General features: G+C 32.7%; 1 protein-coding gene across 16 annotated transcripts in view; it reads right to left on the bottom strand.

The window, feature by feature from the left end:
* The window catches only part of Gulp1 (GULP PTB domain containing engulfment adaptor 1), a 270215-nt gene that overhangs the window by 10830 nt on the left and 244972 nt on the right, over positions 1–14413 (bottom strand). For 14 of the 16 annotated variants that reach the window (XM_040294575.2, XM_078017716.1, XM_078017712.1 and 11 more), the window contains 3 exons: positions 14089–14181; positions 5014–5238; positions 3081–3219 (listed from right to left, as the gene is read on the bottom strand). In XM_040294575.2, coding sequence (XP_040150509.1) covers positions 3081–3219; positions 5014–5238; positions 14089–14181 — 457 coding nt within the window. The remainder of the gene's footprint in view (positions 1–3080; positions 3220–5013; positions 5239–14088; positions 14182–14413) is intronic. The other 2 variants (XM_040294579.2, XM_013358212.4) reach the window with 1 other exon arrangement.

Below are 14413 nucleotides of genomic sequence, written 5' to 3'. Positions count from 1 at the left end.
TCTTGATAATTACCATTCTGGCTGGGGTAAGAGAAAATCTCAGTGTAGTTTTGATTTCCATATACCAAACTTAATTGCTAGAAATGTTGAAATTTGTTTTCATATTTGTTGATCATTTGTATTTCTTCTTTGAAATTTCTTCTTTTGCCCATTTATTGTGTTATCTGTATTTATGTTGTTAAGTTTTTTGAGTTCTTTAAGTATTCTGGATATTAATCCCATTCAGAGTGAATAGCTGGCAAAGATTTTCTCCCATTCTATGAGCTGTGTCTTGATGCTCTTAATCATTTTCATTGTTGTGAAGAAGCTTTGATGGTATCTTACCCATTGGTTCTTATTTTCTTATTTTTATTTCTTGAAGTTTAGGGGTTTTGTTAAGGAAGTTGGTGCCTAGTTGGTGCCTGCAGTAATATGATGGGTTGTTGACCCTACATTTGCTACTGCTTTCAACATTTCTGATATAATTTCTAAGTCTTTGATCCACTGTGACTTTTGTTCAGGGTGATAGATAGGGATCTAATTTCATTATTTTAGAAATGAATATCCAGTTTTCCCAGCATCATTTATTAAAAAGGCTATCTCTTCTCCAACAATTATTTTTGGGACCTTTGTCAAGTATCAGATGACAGCAATTACGAGGTTTGCTTCTGTGTCTTCTATTCTATTCTGATGATCTTCATGTTTATTTTGATGCTAATACCATAATGTTTATATTAGTGCAGCTCTGCAATATAATTTGAGAGTGGGTATTCTTATGCCTCCTTCATAGCTCTTCTTGTTTAGAATTGCTTTGGTTGTTCTGGGCCTCTAATTTTTCTAAATTTATTTTAGGCCTGTCATTTCTAGTTTTGTGAAGAATGTCACTTCTATATTAATGGAGATTGCACTGAATCTGAATATTGCTTTTGGTAGTACAACAATTTTGATAATATTAATTTTGCTTGTCCAAGAACATGGGAGGTCTTTCCACCATCTAAGATCTTCTGCAACTTCTTTTTTCAGTGTTCTGTAATTTTCATTGTAGAGATCTTTCACCTCCTTAGTTATATGAATTTCCAAATATTTCATTCTTTTAGCTACTTAAAATATACAGCACATTTTCATTTTCTGAAGTCACTGTATTGTACAATAGCATACCTACTACTATTAAACTGTAACTGGGTCAATTTGAGTAACCTCTCCCCATCCCTCCCTTCTCCCTATTCTCCCCAACTTCTGGTAACTACAGCTCCACTGCCAAGTTCTACATGATCAACTTTTTAATATTCTACATATGAGTGTGATCACATGCTACTTCTTTTTCCTGTGTCTTGCTTATTTCACCTAATATAATAATGTTCAGTTCCATCTACATTTTCCCAAATGACAGTGTTTCATTCATTTTAAAGCTTGAAAATATTCCATTGAATATATGTACTACATTTTTTTTTAATCTATTCATTGTTAATGGACACTTAGGTTCTTTCTATTCATTGTCTACTGTGAACTGTACTACAAAAAACATAGATGTCCAGATGTGTCTTTGACAAACTGCTTTCATTTCCTTTGGATACACAACAAGTAGTGGGATTGTTGGGTCACGTTACTATTTTTAATTTTTTGAGTTACATTCCTACTGTTTTCCATAGTGGATATACTAATTTACATAATGTGCAAGAGTTACTTTTATCCTTCTTTCCAGTATTTGTTATCTTTTGTCTTTTTGGTAATAGTCATTTTAACTAGAGTGAGATGATTTCTCTTATAGTTTTGGTATAAATTTTCATGATGATTAGAAAGGTTTAATGTTTTTTCATAAACGATTGGCCATTTGTATGTTTTCTTGTGAGAAATGTCTATGTAGATCTGTTTTAAATTTTAAATTTAATTTTTTTTATTTTTAATTTTTTAAAATTTTTAATTTTTTCCTTTAGCTATTAACTGGTTGAGTTCCTTACATATTCTAGATATTAACTCTTTGCAAGATGTAACTAGCAAATATTTTCTCCTATTCTGTAAGTTGTTTCTTTATTCTGTTGTTTCCAGTGTTATGCAGAAAATTTTGAGTTCAAAGTAGTTCCACTTGTCCATTTTTGCTTTTCTTTCCTATGCTTTTGGGGACTTTCCCCAAAATTCTTGTCCATTTCAAAGTCTATTTTGAGTTGATGTTTTGAAATATTTTCATAAGTTGATTTTAATGTCCCTAATATTTTACTTAAGTCCTGTAAGTGAATTAAGTACACAACATGAGTAATGCATGATGTTGTATTCCATAGGTGAAAAGAAATAAACTATAGGTCCTGCCATATATTAAAAGGCCTTCAACTAAAACTTGAGAGTTATATTCAAAATGTGTTAGTGTTAATGAGAAAGAATTCAATAAAGCATAAGATCTCTTTTCTTCAGTTTCCTTAGGGCTTAGTGACTGATTTATGGCCACTGGAAACTATTCTTTCATATTCTCTGACAGGGACAGATCAATATGCAGCTAAAATATTAAAACTGAACATTTGTTATATGCTTTTTAACTTAGCAAAAAGGTACTTTGATGTTTCTTCCAGATACATTGAAAACAAAACATAAAAGCAATGTTTTTTAAGCATTTTTGAAATCCTGAGAGTGGGAAACAAACCTTACATATTGTTAAGATGTAAAGTGATTCATAGAATTGATGTAATTTATATATTTTCCACCAAAAATACCTATATACTCTATGATAACAGTAATATTTAAACTAGGATCTATTAATAAAGTTAAAAATAGCTAAAATTATTACCTCCAGTTATTTTTTACAAAAATTACTGATATAATCCCAAATATAATAAACCTATAACTAAACAATTTTATTATGATGTAAATAAATCTACACCAAAATATCATTGTTTCTTCAGTAGGTTCAAATTCCAAACAGAGATATCTTTAGTAGTACTCTCTGAATTATAAAGTAAATTAGCTGCATTTGGCACATACAGAAAAACATAACACTTTAATAATTAAAGTTGTTAGTGAGCTTGTGAAGATATGCAATTCTCACAGTGTTAATTAAAATTCAAAATGTATCCAAATAGAGCAAGAAATATTTATTTATTTAGAAAGCTTACTAATCTCAGCAGATCTCGAAGGTACTGGGGGTGGTTGTGTGCCATTGTGAGTAGGTATGGAGGACTGGTGTGATACTGGAGAAAATGGAATCATATCAAAGATGTCAGTGGAGGGTGACTTCGGTGTTACACTGCCAGCCTGCAATGAAGATGATATGAATTAGGTTGGCATTTCATATAAGCACTTATCACATAAGTATTTCAAATGCATAACAATACACACAAATAATACATATAAACAACAAATTTTGTTGAATCATATAACTTGACATTCTATAGATCATGCAATAAAATAAAACAAAATAAAATACACATTCTTCAATAAGCACCCCAATTAATTTGACAATAGGTCAGCAGTCAAGCAAAGATGGTATACTAAAATAGGCTAGTTCATCCTCTGATTATAAATAATTCTTAAAAAACAAAAAATTAACAATTTCGTGTGGCTCAAACTGTGGTAAAATGCTCATTTGCAAGAAAGCAATGGAAAATGTCTGCAATATTCTCAAAGATGATGGCAAAAAGGGTGAAAATGCTAGTTTATATGGATACCCAAGAAGCTAAAATTATTTCAACTTGTATCAGACAATTAGAAACATGTTAGAAACTATATGTATAAGGAAGTGATTTCAGTAATACATTTTGTATAAGGTTATCAATTTTAAATAGAAATAATTGAATGTAAGTAACTCATCTTCCCAAGTATAGATTTATATGAAATGAACAATTTATATATTTTTAAAAACTAAAGTATATTTTAATTTGTATTGATAAGTACAATGACAATAAACTGTTATTTATTGTAATTTATCTCATTTCTGAAAAATTTCATCTTGTTTTCTATAATAAATAGGTGTCTTCTAAAATAAATTAATAATCACCAAGATACCAATAATATTATTGAATTATCAGATAAATGTTTGTCAGGACTAAACAAATGCAGAGAAAAAAAATGAAAATGTAGCCAAGTAGTAACATGAATATGAAACAATCATCAATTTACCAACCAGTGGAAAAATATATATGTGTGACCTCCTATGAAAACTATCTCATCTGATCAGGAATGAAAGAAAAAGAATTTCCCTTCTGAAGAGGGATACAGGAAAAAATGTGCTTTTCCTCTACACCATGAACAGGGATAGTCTCAAATGGTTCTTACTGAAGTTACAGATCTAAGACTACACTCATTTTTCTGATTCACTGATGTTGCATGAGAGAAATATACATGAGGTTGATTGTGTACATATAGAGTGAAAGGTTTCCAATTCTGTTAAAATGATTTTAAGCGCATTTCTTCAAGCGGCAAAATTGTGTCACCCTTTTGTTAAATATTGAATTACTGTACCCCTTGCCCTTCCTTCTTATTCAGGAATAATATACTTCCCATATCTCCCTGGCTTCCATATCTTCTTCCTTTCTTCTCAGGATGTAAAAATATTTAAATCTTGCCTGTCATTAAAAACAAAACAAACTGACCAAAAATGCCTTTACTCTTTACTCCTCCTGCCTGTTGTCTTTCTTTCTCCTCCCTTAAAGTCTAAGCTTCTTGAAAGAGACAGTAGTTTTCCTTTTCCAACCACTTATTTAATTTCCATCTAAACTCTGTTCTTTTTGCACTGAAATCTACTGAAGCTGCTTGTACCTGTATCACCAAGGACCTGATTTCCCAATTGCCGTGACTGGTGGGTCCTTGAGGTACTTTATGTACTTGTCCTATTTCATCTTTTAGATTTCTTCATTATAACCACCCTCTACTTGAAACTCTGATATCAGGGAACCAAAAGAAATGAACATGGCACACAGAGACTCCTCCTATTCTATCACATTAATTCAAGACCTACCTGACTTTTTTATTAGTATAGAAATGGCACATTTCTGGAAGTATAAAAAATTAGGGGGATAATAAAAGAAATTTACTGCTTTGAAAATTTACATGTGGTCTTGAAATGCTGCGCTGACTGACTGGCCTGGGAAGGCCACTTTTAGAAGGCGGTGGTATTAACAGTCCCAGTGACAGTCTGGAATCAGGCGAGTTGACAGGAGGGACAGAAGTGGAAGACATGTTTAGACAGGGAGATGAAGCGTCACCACTACGCCAGAAAGTGGATGAGCATCTCTGAAACCTGTGTGGCTCATGACCAGACGTTCTGTGCAGCAGCTGCGAAACAACGACAGAGAGAAAAACACTAAGGAGAATAAAGAAGGCAAGGAGGAATGGGAAGGATACATGAAAACGAATGTGTAAAAAAGGGTGTTTTGTGAAAATATGATTATTTCATAATAATGTTAAAAAATTAAAACATGTACTTCAAGTTGATTTCTCCTACTGTGAGGGTTCTCAAGATTCTCACTTGCTTAGCTGGATCGTTTTTCAGGGAAATATTTTGTGTTTAGATATTTAAAATAGAATATTGTTTTCATCAGGACCTGAGAGAAAGGGATTAGAGCAGGGAATGAGGAGAGCCCCAGTTTTATTTTGGAGAAGTCCTTGGGGTAATGAGATGGAAAGAGAAACTATTGGAATAAGAGAAGATTAGTCACTGAAGGAGGAGTAACTCTCAAATAATTTATAGCTTTGTAGAATCTACAAAAAATGGGTTACACTATGTGTTTTAGATTTAATCTTCAAATCAGTCTTTTCCAATGTTACTAATGGCAAGAGTAACATGTTTTTATTATAATAGGAATTAAGACCCATAGATCTGTGACTTATTCTTCTATGACTAAGAAACATAGCCAAAATTCAGAACAGTATCCAGTCACGGTGACCTTCCTTACAAAGTGAGGAGTTTCTAATGGCAAGGCACAATGGAAATGGGGAGAGACTCTTTAAGAATCTCAAATAAATCACAGAGATAATTAAAAAAAATAAGCAAATAATACCCTGAACTGGGTCTGAATATCAGTCTTTGTAAGGCTTCTGGGGGTTATTTCCCTAACCACATAGAAACCTGCTCTCAAGAGCTGAGCTGGAGAGAACACTGACCTGCCAGATGCCACAGAAGTCAATTAAAACAAGCCAAAATGAAAGTAACCATTAGGCCTTTACTCTGTGATCCCATTAGCGCAAGGCCAGAAAGAATGTGCCTGTTCCATCAATGCTCCATTTTCCCCATGAAATGGCAGTGGGCAAAGTTCAGAAGCATCACTGCAGAAGTGGGACATTGCCTCGTTGCTGAGGGAGCCTGAACAAGAAGTTCCTAAGGGTTTTGCGCTGTTGTTGGCCAATGGTCCTGAGAGAGGAAAAAGTGTGAAGCTAGGAGTAGAAAAGTACTAAAAACTGAGTCATAGAGGAAACAAAAAGGCAGTTTGGGCAAAAGCACTCAAGGCAGTCTCAGCCAATGACCCTGTAAAGAGGCCTCTGAATAAATGATCGAAATGCAGAAATACATGAAAGCATGGCTGTCCAGCGGGGCGAGTGCTTGGCTCAATTCCTCCAGCTGTTCACTGATCCTGATGGAATGGGGAGAGCAGCTTCCCCAGAGGGCTTGCTTGGGAGCTTTGACAATCCCAGGTGATCAAGGCTGAAAGATCACACACTGGGTGTGGGTCTGGACTTGGATTTCCCAGCTGCCAGTCACACTTCAACGATTTTTCAACACCAAGTAAGACTTAGAGGCAGCCAATTTTGATAAGCTTCATTGTGAAGAGTTACCAAACTAAAATTAGAAGAGACCTTAGAGGATGACCTTAGCTGTTTCTCAATGAATGCTTCATCATCCCAACCCCATTCTCTAGTCTTCGTGTACATTCTTTGTTACCCCATGTCTTTTAATAAAGTCCTTTTCCTTTTTTTTTTTAAAAAAAAGAAGGGACCAACAAGTTTGAGGGACATCCTCTACCTGGGAGTCACCTCTTTACACATTGTAGAAGCAGATGGGGAAAGGAGACAGTGTAAAGTTAAGTATTTACATTGAACGAAGGGTGCAGTGAGGAAGAAACATCTCTGATCATTTCAGTTATATATCACACTATTAATATGTATATAGCTCTAAAATTATTGACTTCCCTCTTGATCTCCGTAGTGATGTTTCTTCATCTGTTTAACTATATAAGGATAATTCAGGCTATAATTTAAAAAATTCATTTTGAGCATATATCTTTTAGTGAGTGATTCTGTCATTAGTGGCCTCTTTATGCTTAATTTTCTGGTTACAATTAAAAGCTCCCTATGCCAGCAATTTTGTTTTCCAAAATACTCTATATAACATATTGCAGTACTATATACATAAATGTATGTATTTTATGAATAAATATTAAATTTTCAGTCAATATTTGCGTAAATTTACTATATTTTATGTAAAGCATAAGTTGTCCATATTTTTAGTAAAGTATAATAAAATAGTAAGTAGTAAATATCCTTGGTATCACCTGAATTAAAAATTAAATGGAAATATTCTATATTGGTTTATGACATATAATGACCAAAAGATATTCACTAGATGCTTCAAAACAGACTGAAGACCAACATAACCTAATACAAAAGTACTCTAGTATTTTTATCATGGTGTTAATGCTATGGATTCGCATAGCACTACTTTCTGTGGGAAGGTACATGTAAAAATGATGTTTGTATACAAGATGAAAATAATCAAGTATTCAAATTCCCCAATTAAAGGCAGTTTCACTTTTAAAATGGATACAGTAGGCATATCTGGTAATGCAATAATTCGGGTATAGTGAGTTTAAGATTAACACTCTCTCCACAGGTCTTTTTTGTGTCATTGGTAATTTGGCTTTTTTTTTTTCCTCCCTGTTTGGGTCATGTAGATCTTTTAAAATACTGAATTAGTTGTTTCCAGGTAAAATAAAGAGATTTCACATAACATTCAGACTACTCCTTGAGATTTAGCAACATAAAGTTGGCCCACGGACTTACTATCTACTGAGTCTCTGAAGTGGGCCTGTGCTCTCAAATTTATTGCTACCTCCACATGCCCATATCACACTCTTCTGTCACAGCCTGGGCTTACTGACATTTGGGTTTGTGATTCCTAACCTAGGAATAATTCATGTCAAGAAATTAGATGTAATATCTCTTTCATTGTAAGAAAGAAATCTAAGCCTGGCACATTGAAGTATGTGAGTATATGTCAGCAGCACCTAATTCTTCACCAGTGTTTATTAAATAGGAATAAGTATATGGACATAGCAACTAAATGGTATACAGTAACATTTTTGTCACTAGATTAAATGTTTTGTGTGGTTTGACTAAGTGTAAGATTTCTGGAATTATTATTAGTTTTTAGCAGTTATTTTTAGCTACTTAAGACTGTTCATTTTTTTTTAAAGAATTAATTACTTTGCTTAGATAAAAGCTTGATCTTTGGGGATTTCTTCTGTCAGTATTTTGACAAATGGTTAGAAGCCAAATATTTTAGGCTGTCCCATATGATCACATGGCACCACTTCTTAACACACCCTTTATGCTTATAATTCCAAGTGTTATGATCTTCAGGAGTATGCACAGGATTTAAAATGTAATGCTAAGAGAAAATCTGTGCTTACTGTTAATTCTGCAGAATTTGTTAGGTTATTAAGTTATATTAATAATGAGTGTCAATATTTGATATTTGTTGTTGCTGAAATTTTGTAGCTATTTTTTCTCAGTAAGTTGTGGCTTTAGGTACATTTAGGCCATAGCACAGCTTTACAGTAAATGTTTCAGCGAGGTAAAGTGCCACAACAGTGTTTGAATCCTGTCAATAAATCCTGAGCACTTTTAAACTAAAGCAAAAACAGAATTTAATTTTAAAAAGTTTTGTGATAATATCTCTAGAAATATTGACACTTAAATATTATTAGTGCTATTAAGTTGCATTGGTAATAGAAATCCCTAAATACCTTTTAAATGTAAAACAAACAATTTCCAAGATAAAACAGCTATGAAAATAGTGAAGATTCAAAATTCTATTTAGGATTAAGTTTAAAAAGTGAATTCTTTCAAGTTTATAATTCAAATAGAGATGTTTTATTTTTTTTCTTGTTAAAAGAATATTAAAAAACTCTGATGATGGGACAATATAACAATATAATGGTAAGTGTACAATGTTCTAGCAGACCTTTGTAGATTGTCATGCAGATTCATACTTCCAAAATTCATTCTTATGCCATGTTGTCAACATCACTTCTTAAATAACTTTCAAATGTAATGAATTTTCCAGTTTAAACTTAGAGCACTAGGAATATTTTTTGTTTACTTGTTTGTTTTTCAGTTTTCTAGGTCCATAGCTGGCTTATATTCTTTCTTATTTGTAAGACCTACTATCACATAGTTCTCACAAGGATCTTGCAAATTAAGTGGAGATGATTATCCACAAAGAACGGAGAAACCTGAAAGAAGGAGTGGCTATAAGACTTGACCAGGTACTTCTAGTCACAAATGAAATGAGAATGGATTTACCTCTCATTGAATGGAATTTGCTCTTTTTGAATCATTTTTTACACAACTAGCAATTATGAGAGTGAAGTTGTGGACTGGTAATTCACTTTTTGTGGACACCAAATGTTCTTGTACCAATGTTCATGTTTAACATTTATGCCTTTGTTTAAAGATTTGCATTGGCTTGTTGTGTAATTGAGACTTTTCACAATCTGCTCTTGCCCATCCTGACTTCAAGAGTAGGTTAGAAAGCACTAGAAAAAATAAACAAGCAGGTTTGTTTACCCACAGTGAAATACATGTTTTAGGTCATAATTGTCTTATCAAGTCTAATCAGGGGCTGCATAGTTGATTACATAAAAGTAGAATTTTATCTAATATTGGGTTTAACTGAAAGAGAACATTTATTTAACTCTGCAATAGAAAAGACAGTATTCCGTAGAACTACAATTTTATTCATTTAACTTTCTGGCAATAGTCTGATTTGGTTTCTAGAGCCAGCAAAGTTAAATGTAAGCACTCAGATGTAAGAGTCAAAAGGAACAATTTGATTTAACTTTCTATACCCACATCTTATAATGGAACAATCTTCTAGAGGTGTTCATGAGGCTAGGAGGGCAGAATAAACCCTTTTTCTAATATAAATACAGGCAACCCTGCCATGTGAATGTAATAAATGGAAATCAGATTGTTCCTAGATAATTAGAACCAAATGGTGGAAAACCCAACCTCTAATCTATTGCCAAACCACTAGAACACAGCAAAAAGCAAACAGCACAGTCAAGTAACGGAAATTTCTCAGTGTATCTAAATGATCGTTTAAAATAAGGACCCAATTTCTAAAACCAGTGAAAAGATTTCCACAATCTCGGTGTGTTGCAGAGGTATGTATTATGGGTATTATCAAAAGATATTTCATTTGCCAGAAAAGAAACCCATGACTAAACCAATTGGTGGTATTTAGGAGACATGTAAGCATTCTGGTTTGGGCTGGTCAATTGTGAAGAACCATCAGTCTTGGGAGCCCATGTCACATAACACACTGAAAGCTCCTGGAGAATACTAGGACAAATTAATTGTATAAAATAAACCCATCTATATCATAATTTCAGTGTACATAATGGGATTCATTATTCATTTCAATTCTTCCCTAAAATATGGATTGCTGATTAATCCTTGAATCAAAGTATTGTGGACTTGACAGTTTGGGAGAATTCTATCCTCTGAACTCAAAACAAACAAAACACACAAGGATTCCTCTCCAGAATCATAAGCTCAATGAACAGTCACTTTGCCTGCTTGGGGGGTTCTGTGAGGTGCTTTGTGTTCTGGCTCTAGATTCTGTAAAACTGATATTCAAATTTCAAAAGAAAAAAACTGATGTAAAACATTTTTAGTTCAAAAGAAATTTGATTGCTCCAGCATGATGGCAAGAAATTAAACAAGGGATGCTCGTATTTTAAGTTTATACTCAAATTATTTACAATTTTCATTGTCTTTTTCAAATTTAACTTCAATTGCTTCAATCATCAACAACTCCTCTAAAGTGGCAACATTTCATACTAAATAACTGTAGATAAATTTATTTTTAAATTTTAATATCAGAAAGTTGGTAGCTCATTTTAACAGATATGAAATAAATATACTTGCACTCAGTGTTACATTACTTTATTTCACAGCTACATAATTAAGCTTATAAATGAAAGGCAAAAGTGTTTGTTCATAATCTGTTTAAAAAATGAGAGCAAATCAACAAATGCCTGTAACAATATTTTCAAAACCATTTGATTTAATCAGTTATGTCAGTAATTTACATTTTAAACATTGACACTTAATTTCACATTTAAATTTTAGCAGTTTAAAAATATTCCTGAGGTCATTTTATTTTGAGAATCAAATAATTTCTATTTTCCTTTGTTCACAGGCATATTTCTTTTGTTCACATACATATTTATTTGGGGTGAGAATATTTAAAACACCCTGGTAATTCTCAAGGATTATTGGTGGTGCCATGTTGTACAGAATTCTTCCTGTCAAACTGAAATTTTGTTTCTTTTGATCCAAGTCTCACCTTGTTCAGCCTTCCCCACTACACCTCTGTAGGCTGTAACCATCATTCTGTTTTCTCCTCTTGTGAGTTAGACTTTTTTAGAATCCACATATAAGTGACATGATGCAGTATTTGTCTTTCTGTGCCTCATCTATCTTACTTAACATGATTCTGTCTTAGAGAAGATGTATATGTTCTAGTGTATGAGATTTAATCTTACATGATTAAAATTTTTTAAATTTTAATCATGTAAGATTAAGATTAAGGTAAAGAAAAAGCACAAAGATATTACTGTGGCAAAAGAATATAAATACACTACAAAGTTAGAATTTGAGTTATTTTTACAATGATTATTTTCTACACATGAGAATTAAGTGTAAAATGCAGAGAAAATGATTTCTTCTTTTGATTCATCCTATTAACTGTAGTCTTTGAAGCATGCATTCAGATAGATTCAATCTGAGATGAACACAACACCTAAAATAATTATTAAGTGGGCTAATATTTTAAAAGCCAATTCATCTTAATGACTAGCTATTTTAATAGGTTTTTGTTTGTTTTGTATAACTGATTCTACCAATGAAAACTTCTGAATAAATGAATATGCTCACATTCTGTCTTTCATTTACATTAACTTTCTTGCTTACCACATATAATAGCTATTTCAGTCAAGTGGTCAAAAAAACGAATGTTAATGATCATCACATCATTCCTTTTACCCCTTACCATTTCTAAAGGTGAGTTGGTAAACCCAAGAGATAATCAGGACCAAGCCCAACCCATCCTCTCATTAGTTACACCAGTTCTATTTCTGAACATTGACAACTTGGAGGACACAGGAAAGAAGCAGGGGGAAGCAGTTTTATTAACATGCCTCAAATCCCTCTAATCCTCCCAAATCTTGCTCCTCAACATGGTATCCTCAGGGTTCCTTCTTCAAATAAAGCGGAAACACAGTGGAAAAGCTCTCCTTCTGTATCCAAAATGATGATGCATCCATTTTATACCTTTGCCAATACAAAAGCATTTGTCATAGATTCTACAAACAACTGTCTTTAAGACTCCTTGAAAAAGTAACTTCCTCTTTATTTTTATATTTTGTCTCATAGAATAGTTTATATAAAGTCTCAACAAAAAGGGTACACATTCCATTTGGGGACCAAAAGTTGAAGAAAGTTTTGGAGCGAATTTTATGTCACTTGGGATGAAGGAGGCAAGAGAAAAATTGTAATCCTTGAGAGTAGTAAACAGTGAAGAGAAAAATTAGGAAGGCATAATTATAATAAAATCAGAACTCAAAGAGGATACCCCGCCACCTCAATGTGCTTCTCATAGTTACACGGGTACCTTCCTGGGAACCTCTGTCTTTTCAGCCACATCAGTCCCACATTACAAAACCTATGACAAGCAATGGAAAGCCCAACTCTCTCCGTGTGAATGATGGAAAGTGTGAGTTTATAAATAAAATTTTTTTTTTGATCCATCTCCAGGGCATGCCACATTTGAATCCATAAGTCAAATTTCTTTCTTTCTTTTTTTTTTTTTTAAAGAATTTAACCTTTATTTTTATTTATTTATTTTTATGTGATGCTGAGAATTGAACCCAGTGCCTCACTTATGCTAGGCAGGCACTCTACCACTGAGCTACAACCCCAGCTCCATAAGTCCAGCTTTTTATAGAAGCATTTTTCATAATGATGAGCTGGTGAACTATTTGAGTTTTTAGATGTAAACAAAATTACATACCTACATATACAAATTTTCAAAATTCTTTCAAAAGTTTACCTAGACCACAATTGTGTTTCATAGTATCATTTAATAAGTTATATATTAATTTTAAATAATTAATAATATCAATAAAATATAACATTAACAGAGATCAATTACAGTGGTACAGAGGATTCAAAAGGAAAAAAAAAGTCCTAAATACATTTTGCCTACAAAAAAAATATTGTTTTCAATTTCAATTACTTTCAAAATATATCCTCCTGCACAAATCAAATAATAATGATGTCATACATGGTATTAGGAAAAGGATTTCAAAACTGTGGCAAGTCAGAAATAAATAATTTAACTACAAGTACTTGAGTGTTGTCGGCAGAAGCAACCACTTATTTTAGTGTCTGAAATAAAATTGCCTCACTCCCACTGGGAACGCTTGCCATGTAATATAAGAAACCATGTTTAGTCTCGTTATCAGTCCATTTCCTATAACAAAGTTCAGCACTCCAGGAGTAGACAGGCATGGGTCAGTAAAACTGACCTCAGTAAATGCTAATCAATAAGAGTGAAAGAAAGAATAAACCACAAACAGAAAGAAAATCTTAAACCTTAGGACCACATGGGAGGTTGAATTATTTTAGAAAACAACATGGAAAACAACTCTGGCCTGAACCCCAGAAGCAATTTTAATTTTTAATTATCCTGGTTTATCAGGCTTCATCCCTATCTATGTTTAATTTTAAATTATGAAACACAAAGTATTATAATTTGTTGCAGAATTTACAACTCAGAGAATGTTTTATCACCATATGATCTTGTTTTAAGGAAAGCATACACATATTCAATACACTTACTGGAGATGTTGATACTTGAGTTATTCTCAACTGATTTTCCAAATCTTGTACTTTATTTTTAAGTTCCGTATTTTCTGTTTCTAAGTCTTGGATCTAAAAAAGCAAATGAGTACTGAATAACTTTCAGAAGTATTTCTTGGTAAATATTGGCTATTACATTGACTACATTAACAAATAACATTTTATTTTATTTACATATGTATTTTTTAATATACTCTTTTGTGCATAGGGGAGAAAATTATTTTACAAAATAGGAATTATAGAGGATTCTAGGTCACTGGAAAGATAAATTCAATTTAAAGTACATTTTATGTGTGTGCAAATT

This window comes from Ictidomys tridecemlineatus, chromosome 7 (assembly GCF_052094955.1).
Source record: "Ictidomys tridecemlineatus isolate mIctTri1 chromosome 7, mIctTri1.hap1, whole genome shotgun sequence".
NCBI lineage: Eukaryota > Metazoa > Chordata > Mammalia > Rodentia > Sciuridae > Ictidomys > Ictidomys tridecemlineatus.
Note: the sequence above shows the minus strand (reverse complement) of the source record. Positions and strands in the feature narration are given on the sequence as shown.